General features: G+C 39.8%; 2 protein-coding genes across 7 annotated transcripts in view; both read right to left on the bottom strand.

Moving 5' to 3' along the window:
• Nucleotides 1-2,880: 2,880 nt before the first annotated feature.
• On the bottom strand, nt 2,881-5,951 carry LOC109970790 (glycolipid transfer protein-like). Its single transcript, XM_020618595.1, has 5 exons — nt 5,327-5,951; nt 4,810-4,868; nt 4,573-4,706; nt 4,341-4,491; nt 2,881-3,896 (listed from the first exon to the last, which is right to left on the bottom strand). Exons 1-5 carry the CDS (start codon nt 5,427-5,429, stop codon nt 3,714-3,716), a joined length of 630 nt encoding a protein of 209 aa, XP_020474251.1. The 5' UTR covers nt 5,430-5,951; the 3' UTR covers nt 2,881-3,713.
• A 1,566-nt stretch (nt 5,952-7,517) lies between these two features.
• LOC109970789 (ARF GTPase-activating protein GIT2-like) overlaps nt 7,518-12,857 on the bottom strand; it is a 15,126-nt gene continuing 9,786 nt past the window's right edge. For 4 of the 6 annotated variants that reach the window (XM_020618590.1, XM_020618589.1, XM_020618592.1 and 1 more), the window contains 6 exons: nt 11,901-12,107; nt 11,669-11,758; nt 10,993-11,075; nt 10,016-10,171; nt 8,133-8,196; nt 7,518-7,876 (listed from right to left, as the gene is read on the bottom strand). In XM_020618590.1, coding sequence (XP_020474246.1) covers nt 7,667-7,876; nt 8,133-8,196; nt 10,016-10,171; nt 10,993-11,075; nt 11,669-11,758; nt 11,901-12,107 — 810 coding nt within the window. In that variant the 3' untranslated portion in view covers nt 7,518-7,666. The remainder of the gene's footprint in view (nt 7,877-8,132; nt 8,197-10,015; nt 10,172-10,992; nt 11,076-11,668; nt 11,759-11,900; nt 12,108-12,857) is intronic. The other 2 variants (XM_020618591.1, XM_020618594.1) reach the window with 2 other exon arrangements.

Raw genomic sequence — 12,857 nt, 5'->3', positions numbered from 1 at the left:
TCCACCCCTAATAACGACTGTTATAATTCTCAGGTGCTGGCAACGGGTACATGTGCAGTCAGGCCTAGAGACCTGGGGCTCTCCCATCCCCATCTCCACTCAAATCGCCATCAACACCGCCATCCTCAGCATCACCAGCCACAGCTCAACCCTCCTCTTCCTCTTCATACCCAGGCTTACAGCACAGACCAAAACCTCTGCTGTGGGCTGCCTAGTTCTACCCTGTGCCACGCTGCAGTACTCAGCAGCAGCCTGCAGTCTCTGGAGTGCCTCATCAGTGAGATTCACCCTCCCTGCATCAAAGAGCGCATGCTGGGCCGTGGGTACGAAGCCATGGGGATGCCTCAGCTACTGGAGCACCACCAGCAAACCAATATCCAGCTCCCTGTCTACAGATAAGACAGGCTGCCGCATCACAATGGGACGCAGAAGTGACAAACCTTTTATAGATAACAAAAATGTTTCAGTTTAGACATTTTTGAGAATTAGACATGCCTTTTTAGTTTGTGCATGTACTGTATTTGTAGAAGGCTTTGCATTATAAGCCTGAAGTAAATGATAATCATGACTTAAGATACAGGTTTATCTCTTGGACCTTTTGTGTCTTATTTTTCTATCTTAAATTCCCATCAGTAATGCCTGTTGTTCTCCATTTCATAGGGATGCTGAGCACCTAAAGAGAATTTACCATTACATTTTCACACGAACTGTCTATTTTGCAAGCGATTCCTCTGCAGGCTTTTGCAAAAATGGAAAACTATTGAACTGAAATCATCATTGGTAATCATTCATCTGGAAAGGATCTCTGGTAACAGTTTTTTGTGAATATACTGTATATTTTTACACACAGTGGTTTCTTATTTGAGAGGGAACATTCTTTAATTATTAACAGAACTTTTACTTGTCTGCTGCTTTGTTGTGGATTTCATTTTGTCCACTTTTCAGTGACTCCTGCGTTTAACAGACATATGCAGTGCCCCAGCTTCTGCAATATGATGCAAATTCCCCGGCCACTATCATTTGCATATAAATGTGGAAGTTATGTACTTTAACATTTTAACTGATTTAATGTAGTCATGCTCAGTATATTAGGACTGTTGTATATCTAAATCAACACGGTGGCATTCAGGCCAAGTAAAATGTTCCCTTTGTCCTTTTTTGTAACATTTTTCAATTTTAAGAGGTTGTGAGAAGGTTGTGACACTGTTACACAACACCTGGGCATAATGGAGTGCCATGTTGGAGAGCAGGCCACCGCTATCATTTACATTATCTTCTTTGTAGGGCTATATTATCTCTGGTGTTGTGAGATGTATGACTGAGTAGTTCTTTGTGTGTCTGCGCTGGTTCTGTGATACTATTATTTATGTTGGCCTGTTGAGTGATATATCAAACTGTCTCTATAATTATAAAGTGCAATTATTATATATGAAGATGTGAGCGCTCTCCATGAGGTATGTTGGAATAACTACATTTTGCAATGTATGACCCTAATCCCTCTTTTTTTGCCTATTCTTAATAAGGATTGTCAAGTAAATTAAATTTTATAAACCCAGCAGATAATTTGTGTTATAACATATTATTTATTTGCCAGACATGCAGCTGAATAGACAAATTTGTTATATTCATGAATGATAAACCAGCGGTGAAAAGATGTGACATTCTGGCTTTATTGCAAATGGATTTAAGACTTAACCACCAGGCAAGTCGTAGAAATGATTTTATTATGATCCATCTTTTCACTGGAGGATCACAGGTTTATAATATGATGTAAGTCAATCCCTAGCTGAAATACAATGGACTGTTCCCTCCATGAAGGATATAAGGTGAAAGTGATAATTTTGTTATAGAGAATTAGGTTCTAGATGGATGGCCAACATTTGAGGCAGAAACCATTTGTAAGTGAAAATGTACAGGCCATTTGTGTGTGAAAATACATGCTTTCTTGGAGATAAATCCACAAGAATATTACTCTTCTGATTATTTAGAAATGGGCTTGTTGCTACTCAACTATTGAATTGCTAATCCTATATGGCGTGCCTAGATGCACCTTTTATTTCGCTTCATTTGTTCTCTGAAATTGGGTGCTACAGCAGTAATGTAGTTTAGATCACCACTGACAAACTGCACACAGAGCCCGTTGCAAAACAACCTAAATGGCACGAGTAATGGCTTTAGATGCACTGTTGGGAAAAACTACAATATTCAATTGATGACATTATTGCAGATAAGAAATATTTCAGAGTTAAGGTCAGTGCCTTTGTGGTAAATGATTTGCTGTCTTTAGCCCATTGTGTCCTGGCTTCGCTTGGAGCTTTTCCATCCTATCTATCAGTCAGGACAGGCCAGGCTGCTCTGCTGATAAACCTACAGGATTACAGACATGCTCCTCTCGCTCTCTCTCAGAGACGATTAGCTCAGGCTAGGCTCCGCTGGGAGAGGAACCAGAGTCGGTCCATCCTCTGGGACACACTATAGATTAGTAAGTGGAAGAGGCTAGTTGATTTGAAGGATTAGGAGACTGGAAGAAGACGGGATTTTCCTATACTTTACAGCTGTAAAATAAAATAAAAAAGAAGGTCAAACTCAAACTTAGCATTTTTGGCAGCAGTCGACCTTGGAAACATTTTTGCCGAGGGCAAACTGTGGCACATCAAAAGCTTTTTATAAACCTGCTTTTGCAGAATTATAGAAAACATCAACATTTTTTAAAAAGTCATTTAAAATCTCATTTGGCTGACAGTGGAACTTCATAGATAATTAGATTTCCATTATTATTATTACAATTTCACGTTCCACAGCTGCTCCACAAATGTGACTAAAAGAGAAACAAAAGCTGAGTGAACATTGCCACCTAGAGTGAAACTCATGGAATCAATGTGATTTTACACTTTTAATATTCAGTCAAACACAAATCTTACAAACATAAATTTGATTATAGCCGAGTATCCACAAACAATAAGCCTGAACAGTATGTCTGTGTAAATGAATTTAGGTCAGTTTGAGAGATAAATAGGAACAAAACAGGGCTACAAACAAATCATCCACAACTTCCAACTAAACACAGGCAAAAGCCCTCTTAGGAAGAACATCTGTGCTTTATAAGAGAAATAGAATTCTTAAAAAAAAATGTAATTCTGAGCTTACTTTGAAAACCCTGTGTATTTACTCAGTAACACCACAGCATTCAGTGGCTTCCAGCAGTTAACAAATAACAGGATATGTTAAATCTCAAATTACTACTGACCACCGCTGCTCCCAGGTTAACAGTGGAGGCAACTCAAGGGCTCGGGAAGCAGAGAATGAAGTATTAGCAAAAATGTTTTTTCTGTAAAAACAGTGCTGACAGTCTTGTATTCTTCCCCTGATGGAACAGGTGAAGGCCACGTTAGTGTGTAACAGTTCTGCATAGCAGTGACAGCGCTACTGCTGCTCTAACAATCGTGCAATTACTTGAAATTACACACAACAAAAATTTTACACTATAATAATTGCTAGGATCATTTTAAGACTAAACACTAGTAGTATTAATATTGTGTTTGGTATAATCCAAATAATAAATAACACACTGTGAGGGAAAAAAAAAAAAATCAAATAATTCTAGTAAAAACATCTTTGAAAACAAGACCTCTGTGACTCCTCTTGGATGGATGACAAACAAGATAGTGATGCAGTATGGTTCTCCACCTCTTGTTTAGTAATGTCATCAGACATCAAGCAGTGTAGTCCAGCTCTGCGTTCAGATTTGTGTACATCTCATAGATGGCATCGACAGTGGGAGTGAAATTAACCAGGAACTGACGCATGTTTTCCAGACACTCCTCCTCTTTCACTTCCTCTCCCTTTGACAAAGCCTTCAGGAAGTTTGATCTGTAGGGAGCTGCAATTAATGCTGCCTGCAAAGCACAAACAAAATGAAAACCCTCCATGATAATTAGGTAGAAGTTGGTGTAAACAAAGGTTCCTCATGTTTTAATGAATCGGCTCTCATCGTATAAAAGTAATAGAAAAAAATATAGCCTACTTATATAGTGGTTACATAAGGTAAACATGCATAAAATGTTGAGGTAAAGTGTTTATTGTTATATGCACAGTGAGGAAACATGTTTCCCTGTACAGTGAAATTCTTACTAAATGTAATGAAATAGCAAATATGGTGTTTTTGGAAGACAAAATAATAAACCTTACATAATGCAGCCCATCAGCACACCACAAATTATAACTTGGGCCAATATGTTGAGTAGGGTCATGCTTTGCCCGCTCCTTGTATATTAAATTACAATAAGCGGTTAAGAATAATAAGAAAAAGAAATATTTTTCCAAATGTATATTTTCCTTACTTGGAAAATCTTCTGAACTATCCAGCCGTGGTAGTCCTTCAGTGCCTGATCGTAGGCTTTGGTGACATTGACCCGGATCAGGTTGGGATGGTTCTCATCTCTATCTCCATCTACCAAACTCTGTAGAAGGATCTGCATGAAACGGAGACCTCTGCAGGAGGGTCCCAGTATTCATTAAGGTGAAAGGTCAACATACAGTTATGACATAATACTGAGTTCAAGGAGTGCTCACCTTTTCAGCCACATCAGAGCTAATGTTGCACCAACTTTAGGCCATTCAGCTCCATGGGCTTCTCGCTCTGCTTCCAGAATGTCCTGCAGGGTGACGGACTTTTCAGGGTCCTTGTCATATACTGCTCTAATTTTCTGAAAATGCACATTTGGGGTTCAGTTTGCATGTAGACAGCTACACGGCAGTACTTATAATTGTATGAAAACAGGCTAAAACACACACAGGTCTCTACCTTACCCTTATATTGCCGTTAATGTCTGATTTGATGAAAGCAAATACTTTTGATCCTAAGCAGTCTGAAAGGAAAAACAGATATTTGAGAGCAAGGCAATAAAATATAAATGACTCCATCACAGTGTCCCTAGCTCAGAAGGGGGTATGAATACAAATCAGCCTTTACGAATAGGAAGGGGGAAATGCAGTGAATGCACAGCCTGGGTTAAGTCACTGCGAGGTCAGTGCTGTGTTCAATGAGTAAACAAAGGGTTTCTCTATTAGCTAAACAACCAGCTGGTACACATTACCACCGTGACCCAGTAGCTCCACTTCTGCTGTGTGTGAAATAACCACGTCCTATGTTAAAAAGTCACATTCTAGAGGATCAGACACTCAACAACTCGTTTGAATCAAGAAAAGACTGAATAGTGACAGCGATTTCAGTAGAGCCTCGGCCCCCTCAGCGATTTCTCGGGCATCTCGTACATTCAGCCTATGTTTATTTTATAGACTTCTGCTCAGGCGGAGGTATACTCACCAAAAAACGGCGGAAGGAAAGAGACAGTTTCTAGAAAGAACTTGGTATTTATCGACTTGTCAGGAGGCAGCTCGTTGAATTGGTGATCCAGCAAAAGGGACATGGTCCGAGCGTATAAACAGCGTGATAAAGCTGAAGTAGCGCGCGGCTCTCGTCTGGAAAGAACCCGGAACTCTCTTCGTGTTAAATGGGTGGGGAAGCCTCACACAGGGCCCTTTCACTTTCGTCCCTCTCCAACAGGTGGGAAATATGACTGTGCTGGAAAACACTGCACATGTCCAAAACACACACACACACACAAACGCAACAAGAGCCAAGCTGAGGTTTGAATGAACCTTTATTATACCTAAGGCAGGTTGTTTTCAACCACACAGGCAGTGAGAGGCGAGAAATGTCAGGGTTCAAACCCAGAGGTGTCAAGTGAACTCAACACATACACTTACTGCAACTTAGCCTTTGGTTCGTGTACGTAAACACAAACAGCTATTGTACTTTTATTTTAGTATAATTTTTCTTATGTGGGTTAATTAACTAGTTTTGGAAAAGTACAGTATATCACTAAGTGCTCTCATGGGCTAATTAGGATTTATAGTTTGAAATTAAAGCAACACCATGTTACTTTCGAAATAAACTAATTAGGATTTATAGTTTGAAATTAACTCAAGATTTAAAGCAACACCATGTCACTTTCGAAATAACATCTTCCTCTTAAAAACGTAATTTTGAATTTATAAGCATAAAAATGCATCATTACTCACGCTATTTTGCTCTAATAACCTTATTTAATCCTGTATGACCACTGTCCTAGACTGGCTAATGCTACCTGACTTTACAAAGGCCACATGGTTCAGTACTATGGACATATACTGTTACATTACGTTTTAGCATTTGCCATTTTCCTGTTCTGGTCAGTGTTTAGCTAAAGTGACAGTCTCACTTTAAGACCTTCAATGTTAAGAAGGAAATAACACCGACTGCATCACTGACACACCACAAAGACACTCAGCATGACTAAACAAATCTATTTATATGTAGCTAGATATGCAAATAATGTTACTTCAACTTGAGTAATGCCGAATTAACAATAACTGTGTATGGTATTGTAGTCATCTTTCCACCCCTGGTTCAACCTTATATTACTCACAATGAGTGACACGTTAGACCCAAGTTCTACAGGCACTCCATCTATTACTTTATCACTGATTGTAAACCACAGTGGTACCTAAAGGCAGCATCTAACACACTGGAGTTACAGCACCACAACAGAGATCACAAGTTGCTTATAACTAACTGCCAGCTGAGACATCCCAAACCTCAGAACAAAGTTAGCCGTCAAACAAAAGCTTATGAAAATATACATTGATATTTTGTTAGAGGTATGACATGTTTATAAATAGAATAGCATTTGGATTACTTTGATAAAGAATTACATGGATGCGTACATCTTTTATATTTGCATAAAATTGATTCAATTGAATTTCACACTGGCCATCAAGGCCATCTCTTTGACAACTGCACGCGCCTACACACACACACACACACACACACACACACACACGATAGGTATGGCTGTAACATAATCGCTTCAAAACACTACTGATGCTTCACATATAAACACATCTTGGACCAGTGTGCAGGGATTGAACCTGAAATGCCCTGCTGGAGCTGCTTGGTAAAATGAAAAGCTTGCACACTCCTGGTACATTTACATGGTGCTCGAGACACTGAAGCTATTTTCTATAGTCACCATTTGCTTCTGAACTCCAAGCAAGTGACATCACAGATTCATTCAAGATTAAAATACTGTAATTGCATTAAAAAATCATTTAAAATGGATAAAAAAAAATAAACCAATGTCACTGGAGTAGACTAAGGTTTCTGGCAGCCCAGCCGTGCCAGATACCAGTCCTCAAGGAGCACAACTGATGACCTCTGGTGTCTAAGCTGAAGTACTGTTAATAAAAGTACAGTGTAGACGGCTCAACTGTGTCTTGTTCTAGTTATTTTATATATACACACACATACATACACACAACGTTGTGTGGATTAAACTGATCTCTTTGTGAGGTAAAGAACAGCAACTTATTTTGTCCTACATCTTATGACATTCGTTTACTTACATGGTAATACATAAGTAAACAAACATCTACACACATAAACAAAACAAATAAAGCTTTTGATTGATCCATAGTTTTTTTTTACATGGTATATCTTTTTTAAATATATATTTTCCCATCTAAAAGAAGGTATGTAAATGCATACACCGATTAATATGGGAAAATAAAAACTAGTGATAACACTGAATAATATGATATTTTCACAACTGTCTTTGGGTTTTAGTTAGTTGTTGTTTTCTTTGGTTGTCACAGTGACAAGTTGCTTGGCAGCTTTGGCGATGTCATAGGCGCACTGGATGACCTGCTGAGTGACCAGCTGGATGTCTGACGGACAGGGGTTATGCTCCACGGCCTTCTGGCACTCTCCGTGCAATCGGCTCGCACTCGAAGTGAGCAGGCACAGAGACCCTCGCACAGTCTCTGAGGATGGCCTCTGTCGGGTTTGGTGGGAGGATGGATGATTGAGAAAATGATAAGGGGCAAACATGACAACATCCATAAATACATTCTCACTGTGGTCAGTAGACCCAAGGGCACAGTGTGTGTGAGAACAAAGTAATCCAGTAAAGAGTAAACAAAACTGAACAGCACCTGACCATCTACAGGAGTTATTTTAAATTCTCTGATGCATCTTAATAACTTCAACATACTTAGGAGGGAGGGGCATCCGCTACTGGGAGTCATCTTACCTTGGGAAACAGGGTGGCCATCTCTGTCACAGCCATGCAGATCTTTTCAGAGCAAGGCAGAAAGCTGTGGGAGGCAGAGACAAAAGGCTGAATGGGCGATCAACCACTCCTGTGCCATGTAAAGAAATGACGATAGAAAAGAGGAACCACAAACATACATCATCATGAACAGCCTGAGGGCAAGTTACTGGTGTTATCACAATATACTACACGTTTCATTCACATAACATTTACAGTTCATGTCTGCTTCTTTGCTCAACAGCATACTTTTTAACAATCACCTCATATTTAATGTTTTATTTCATGATGTGAAGCAAAATGCATCTGCAATGTTTGACCCACTGCCTAACAACCATATTTATTTGTGTAATAAACATACACATGGCAGCGGTGCAATCTTTCAGAAGAAATGTGAGATGACTACCTTGAGTGAAATAACACTGGGTTAGTAAGCAGTATGATTTAATTTCAGTGACAAGGGATAATATGATGAATACAACAACATACCTTATATTGAACCTGGCTGAAAAGACTAGAATCCTAACAGCAGAAGCCAATAATCAAGCTGGGAAAACCTGCTTAGACCAGACACAATAGTACTCTTCAAAATACATTTCACATGGGCCATCGAGGCAATCTCTTTGAAAACTGTGCCCATCCACACCCATGTAGCCGCACACGTCTTCACAACATCAGAAGTATGGCTGTAATATTATAGCTCCAAAAAGCTACTGATGCTTCACTTATGGGCATATTTTCAACCAGAGCAAAGGGACTTCCCATGGACATCCATGTCCCTGATCATCCCCCGTATGTGATTGGTCAACACAGCGCCTTTGCTGGATGATGTCACCGTCCGGGGTGGTGCGGAGGGTGAAAATAGCATAGACGGTCACATGGATTCAATTAGAAGTTAGAAGCTCATGCACAGTTAAAGTCTGAAGAGACTCGTGAAATCAGACGGGAGAGAAGCCAGTCAGTTGAGTTTGTGACAAAACCTTTTACAGTGCTTGCGTATTGTTGTCTTTTACTGTATATGATAATACATACTCAGAAAGTAGAACTGAAGTGACATCAATTACAAGATGATCAGTTAAAACATTTCAAAATGCACCTGCATTGATTTGCATTTTGTGACTTTCAGTCAAATAAATGTATTTTTCTAGTCATATAGTTCGTCGTTGAAAACCTTTTGAAATAATTGTTAAAATACCATCTCAAACCCAATATTGTGTATTGTCTCTTCTTGTGAGCTAGGTGTATCATCACACCCCTAGATGTGAGGCATCAAAACCTCTTGCATCATAAGCACGATACTGTGTCGAGTTGCCTGCTTCATGCATAACATCACTACTGTTCAGAGCTACATATTAATGCCATAATGACTGTGCACAATAATATGCACTACTACATGGTTGATAGGTTAATCTAAAAAAAATGACACTGTACTGTCTCAGATCACACTAAAAGTAGAGGAAAATAAAGTGCTGTAATGTATAAATGCAAAAATACATGAGATTAGTAAAGGGTTGCACACAGGAAACCTCACTGACCGATTTAGCAGGCCACAGGAGAATATGTGATCATGTGGTGTTTGTTTCCTGTCAGCTACATTAAAAGACACAAGGCCTGCCCCCAACAGACTCTCAGCCCTGGGCCCTGAGAATAACTACTGAAAACCTAGAAATGCCATTGACCCTCTTTGAAGGCAGACAGAATGAAACAAAACCTGGTTTGACAGGGTCCACACTGTAGCTTACAACATATCAAACTATGAGATGCTCTGACTCATAATCATTATCAACCAACTACAAATATATAGAATATGATCAATTTATTTAACCACATTTACTGTATTTGAATACATGTTAATTGTAAACTACCTTTCGTGTTTGGTCTCCTGGGCCGCTCTCAGAAGTTCCTGTATGTTCTTAGTAATCTGCTCTGTCTTACAGATGACGTCCTCTGTGCATGGCAGGGTGGCATCTTCCTCACCCTCCTCCTCTGGATCCACAGTGTCAGATGCAGGAAGTGGGCTGCTACAAATGGAAAGAACTAATGCTTTGTCACCGCTTACTGCTATATGCACTGCACAAAGACATGATCATATGCATAATCTTATATAAAAAATTAGAAAATTTGTGAAAATGAAGCATGGTGTTCTAGTCCATAGCAAATATAGTTCTGTATTAAATATCTATCTTTTCTGGTTTGCAGTACACAGAATTAAGTGAACTATCATTCCCTATTGTAAAACAAATGCAGTCGGGGCTGTAATTTGGAAAACGCAGCAGAGCAACAAGCTGGGTGTCACAAGTTAGTGTACGTTAGGTGCCATCTTATACTAAAGACAACTAGATCCATTTATTTCATAGCTGATCAAATAAAGTGCTAATAGAAAGGACTATAATCAACAACACAGATGAAAATGGCAAGAACTAGAGGCAGAAGACAAATGCAAGGCTACCAGCTCTTGCTCATATGTAGATTTTTTACAACTGGTAGCTTACGTCAGACAGGGTCTACTCCCACCGCTGCAATATGTCAACTTAGTCTGGAACAGTTAAACTAACCAGTCAAGGTCTCTTTATAAACATCTGTCACAACCAATATTAGTCCAGGTTTGTAAGCTCCTGCTTTAATGTCACATCAAACTAGGAGAAAAGCCTTCCCATTTAATTATCTTCAAACCTATCACCACATGTTCATCTCTTTGCTCCTCATTAACAGCACTTTGGTTTGGTAAATACTGCATAAATAAGAAATAGTTGGTGTACAATCAAAGTGTTTTTAAAAGTATTACTTTGATGAACCAATGAAATAATTGTGGGGATTTCTGTTGGTCAACATTAGTTCTTACCCAGCCTCCTCCATTTCCGAGTGGTTGGGTGTAGTGTCGTAATCATTCTCCAGCATGATACCCTGTCCTTCCAGACTGCAGCCCTATAGGGACATCAGTGTATTACCATCAATAAGTTACACTAAATGCATAAATGCTGTATTAGATTACCACAGATGTATTACAAATTCAACTGTAGGCACATATAAATCAGAATCATGCGTTTCTGAAAATAATGCCACGATCACACTGTCAGATGTTTGGTTTTTAAAGCAGATGAAGGGAAAAAGAGGAAATAAACAACCAGGTCACTGTAGTGAAACATAGTGCGTGCTGCAGTGGGTGTGATTAGTAGATGCAAAGAGAGCCTGATGCAACTTGTTTTCTAAGCACATTATGACGACTTAACTTTCATGGATACTGGACTCTACCATCTGCTTATTTAAAACGGTTTTCTTTGCTGCAAAACTTCACTGGAGCTAAAACAGCTTAGTTTAAGGTGCTCTGTGGAGAAAAAACTAAAGGTATTCACATGACTGAGCTGTAGCAGAGGCACTGTGGTACAGGCAGGCAATGCACACAAAAACCAGTTTAGAGAGACAGGTCAGGAGAGAGAAGACTGTGGGGTCAAGCAGGGGGACAGTTTTCACCGTCCCCTGCAGTTGCCTCTGAACCGAGGGGAAGTTCAGTACTTAACCCTTCGAGATCTCTCATCCCACGACCAGGACAGGGAAGAGGGGAAGGTAGGGAGAGAGGAAGCAGCCGTCCCCAAAGGACCTCTCCCAATCTAGAAAGGGTTCAAACCAAGTTGAGCATACTCTATTGAGATGCAATGAATGACTGAATATCCAACACCAGAGCCAAGTCAGGCATCATTGTTTTCTCTTGTGAAGCCAATCAAACAGGAGCATTGGTGCTTCTGTGCTTACATTAGTTGGGAAGGGTTGTAAAATGACTCCGTCCTCATGCCGAGCCGTTTCAACTCGGTGGGGGTACTGCTTTGCAGAAGAACCTGTCTCATACATGGACATGGCACGACCTCCACGGGGTCGGTGTCGGCCAAAGGGCCCCTGCTGTTGTTGTCCGGTGGGGGTCTGCCATCGCAGTGTTGTGTTTTCAGTCTGCAGGGAGTTCAGCTGTGAAAAATAAAACATCTTTCAATTCAGCTCTAAGCGGGGATTGATCCTCTTACAAAAACTCAGCCAGACATCAATAACAGAGTAGAATACAGCCAAGGCTCCAGGAGAAAAACAATCTCTCTACGTGGAGTTCATCTTGAGCTCTGTTTTGTTTTTGGTTTCTCTTCAACATTTCTCAGAAAAAAAAGGTTTTTTTTCCTTTAGACAAATGACCTGCTGACACCGAGTTCATAGAAAATATTGATGTATGATGCCCTGAGAAACTGCCAAATAGCACTTTGAAATTGAGAAATAATAAATAGGCTAGCACAAGAGCAAAATCAGTGCTGCCTACAGTGTATCTTGTCTTAATGTGTCTGTCTGAAATAACACACAACATGATTATTAAAAGAGAAGATTAGCTTCTATGTTAGGACATGCTTTAGGCTGCACTGCATCAGAAGGGAGGGACTAGAACAGGGGCTTTCATTCGGTAGTCCATGGCCCCCTGGTGGTCCACGAAGGCAGCGCAGATGGTCTCTGCCCATGCAATAATGAAATTTCACTGTTATTTTATTTTGAAAACATGCATTACTTATTGTTTGTGAATAATAAAATTCATGAACATACAGTGGGTACGAAAAGTATTCAGACCCCCTTAAATTTTTCACTTTGTTATATTGCAGCCATATGCTAAAATCATTTAAGTTCATTTTTTCCCTCATTAATGTACACACAGCACCCCATATTGACAGAAAAACACAGAAT

The sequence above is a fragment of the Monopterus albus genome, unplaced genomic scaffold (genome assembly GCF_001952655.1).
Source record: "Monopterus albus unplaced genomic scaffold, M_albus_1.0 scaffold208.1, whole genome shotgun sequence".
Classification (NCBI taxonomy): domain Eukaryota; kingdom Metazoa; phylum Chordata; class Actinopteri; order Synbranchiformes; family Synbranchidae; genus Monopterus; species Monopterus albus.
The sequence above is the reverse complement of the archived record's forward strand: the minus strand, read 5'-3'. Positions and strand labels throughout refer to the sequence as shown.

Coding starts and splice junctions, on each gene's coding strand:
- LOC109970790 (XM_020618595.1), bottom strand. CDS start 5,429: ATGTCCCTTTTGCTGGATCACCAATTCAACGAGCTGCCTCCTGACAAG. Junction 4,869..5,326: donor TTTCCTTCCGCCGTTTTTTG/GTGAGTATACCT, acceptor TTTTCCTTTCAG/ACTGCTTAGGATCAAAAGTA. Junction 4,492..4,572: donor GCTCTGATGTGGCTGAAAAG/GTGAGCACTCCT, acceptor ACCCTCCTGCAG/AGGTCTCCGTTTCATGCAGA.